Genomic DNA, 2,768 nt, shown 5'->3' on the forward strand with positions numbered 1-2,768 from the left:
AAAAGATGCATATGAAAGCTGAATGTTTGGGGCATGTAGCAAGTATATATATATTATTGTGGTTTTAGCCGTTTGGCTGTAATTCGTGTTCAAAATTTTAAAAATGCTCGAAAAGGCAGTGTTTTTACATTTCATTGATTTACTCTAAAACTATAATACATAGAATGAATCCAAAAGATGCATGTGAAAGCTAAATGTTTGGGGAATCCAGCAAGTGTAGATACATTCCTGTGCTCTTATCCATATTGCTGTAATGCGCGTTCTTTTGTGAAAGGGGAGTCGCCAAATGATTACATACTTTTGAGGGAGGCGTTGTAATTTCAAGTTTGGAAACCACTGCGCTATGAATAAAAAACGTGTATATTGTGTTGCCTATTGTGTACAATTGAAATATAATAAAATTGCAAAACAGTCAAATTTAATTTGCGTTTTCTGCATGATATTAACTTTCGTACATATTGAACCAATTATTTCACTTGGTACACATGTGTTATCCATTTTTTTTTTCTATAGAAAGATAAATTATAATTAATAAAAATATACAAACATTTGTTTCATTCTATTTTAAATGCTGAATTAATTCATGTTGTTTTTTTTACTAAAATCTTACGTAACAAAGTAATAATGTTAAGTGGTGATGTGAGTTGTTTGTGTTCTAATAATTATATGATAAGCAGATGGAGCTGGAATCGTGGATGACATTTGAAAAAAAAATTGTAATAATTTGAATGCGTATATGAATTAGAGAAAGCTAAAATTCCGAATGGAACTGTTCGACTATGAAGTGGAGATTAAGCTGGACAAGAACAACATCCATCCGCGAGAGGACATTTCCGGTAACGTGAAAATCAAAGTGCAAACGGCCCTATTTTTGACTCACGCCTACATCGAAGTATGTAGCAAATGTCATTACAATATTAATTGAACAAAAAAAATGGGTATAAAGAGATGACTTTCAGATCACCGGAAGGGCCGTGTGCTGCTGGAAACAAAAGAAACACATATTCAGCAGCAGGAAGAGAAGTTTCACCGGTGAAGAGGAGTTCTTTTATTGCAGACACACTTTGGCCGGAAACGATGGAACAGAAGTTATCATGGAGAAGAGAAGTTACTATTATCCGTTCAAATGTAAACTGCCTGGACATCTGCCTGCAACGTGGCACGGTCAATATGGTTTAATCCAGTAATATCAATTGCCTTCATTGACGTGTAACTGAAGAATTTGTTCTTTCAGATACGTGGCACAGGTGGTTATCAAATCCGATGAGGAATGCATAGGGAAACACTCCAAGGAAATCACGATAATACCTTATCGCAATCTTAGATACGAACCGTACCTCTTGATCGAGGCTAAGAAGACGGTGAAAAGAACTTACCACTTCGGATTCTTGAAAATGGGTACGGTTACAGTAACCATTTGGTTACCGTTGTGCGGAATCTCGGCAGGACAGAATCTACCGTTGATCTGCACTATAGACAACAAGTCTTCGGTGCTGTTCGGTGGCATCGTCTTCATTTTAACTCAAATACAGATCTACCGGTCTTCGAAGCCTAAGTACACAGTAAAGACCATACGCACGGATATCTGCAGAGTAGCGAGGATGGCGGATATCCTCAAGGGCGTACAAGAGTATTACTGCGTGCTGAAAACGGATAGCGATATCTTCCCTACAACTCAGTACTGGAGATGCAGCACTTGTCAACTGGTTTACGAGGTCTGGGCTCAGCTGCAAGGCTCTTTGCCAACGAATAACGCTTACGGTTATCCGAACGTCGACGTTCCTGGTATTCCGATCATAGTCGGAACGGATCCTTTATGCAACTGGAACATCAACGAAATCAACGATCAGGTGATGAGGACTCTCTTGAGGGTCAGAGAACCGATAGTCATGGATCCTCCTCCGCCCGATGAAGTCGTTGAAGAGATTTTGAACACGGTGGACGACGAGTTTGACGTCGAGATGATGTCCAACTTGACCAAGCAAATCAACATAAACGAAAGCGGTGACAAACAGAAGCAATAAACACCATAAAAAAGTGTTCTCAAAAAATTGTAAATAAAATATTCTTTATTATGCATGTATAAGTATCAGATGAATTATTGATATGTTTGACTCAATCGGTAAAAATAGAAACTTTATGGAAACAACTGATGTAACATTGATTATTAAATTTCATTATAACTTATCAATGTATTAAAGATTCATATGCAATTTACAATTGCATTTAACTAAACGAAACCTCGTGTTTGCAAAGTCAATCTGGCTGCGTTGTTGATGTGGTTAACTGGGCGACGGTAACTGGGCGACAGTTACATAAAAAATATTTTAAACTGACTCATAATTATAAAAAACTATTTTATACTACTATTTTTGTACTATTATTATTTTATATAAAAATTGTATCAAAGTTTCTCATTAAAAAAAAAAATTAATAATATAAAATTATTTCAAATTTTTTTTTTCATGTGAGTTTTATTAATTTACACTTTTCTTTGTCAGTAATAATATTGTAATTGTTGCAAAAGATATTGTTATTCTTTATTAATATATCAATATCAATCAATGCGATATTCATTATTTGTTGCTAGTAACAATTTCCAAGAATACAATTTCAGATTTTTCAATAATCTCCTCCTCCTTAATTACAAAAATAATTATTAATTTGAATAAATATTAAGAAGAAATTTTTCAAATAATTTATTTAGTAATTATTTTATTCTCAGGTTTGCACGGAACACGTATTAACTTTTTGCGGAATATAGTTTG

At 34.6% G+C, this 2,768-nt stretch overlaps 1 protein-coding gene across 1 annotated transcript; it reads left to right on the top strand.

Annotated features, from left to right (window-relative positions):
• Nucleotides 1–763: 763 nt before the first annotated feature.
• On the top strand, nucleotides 764–2,024 carry LOC108558682. The gene is made up of 3 exons (XM_017915669.1): nucleotides 764–892; nucleotides 960–1,183; nucleotides 1,235–2,024. Exons 1-3 carry the CDS (start codon nucleotides 764–766, stop codon nucleotides 2,022–2,024), a joined length of 1,143 nt encoding a protein of 380 aa, XP_017771158.1.
• Nucleotides 2,025–2,768: the final 744 nt, after the last annotated feature.

The sequence above is a fragment of the Nicrophorus vespilloides genome, unplaced genomic scaffold (genome assembly GCF_001412225.1).
Source record: "Nicrophorus vespilloides isolate i.1.1-1 unplaced genomic scaffold, Nicve_v1.0, whole genome shotgun sequence".
NCBI lineage: Eukaryota > Metazoa > Arthropoda > Insecta > Coleoptera > Silphidae > Nicrophorus > Nicrophorus vespilloides.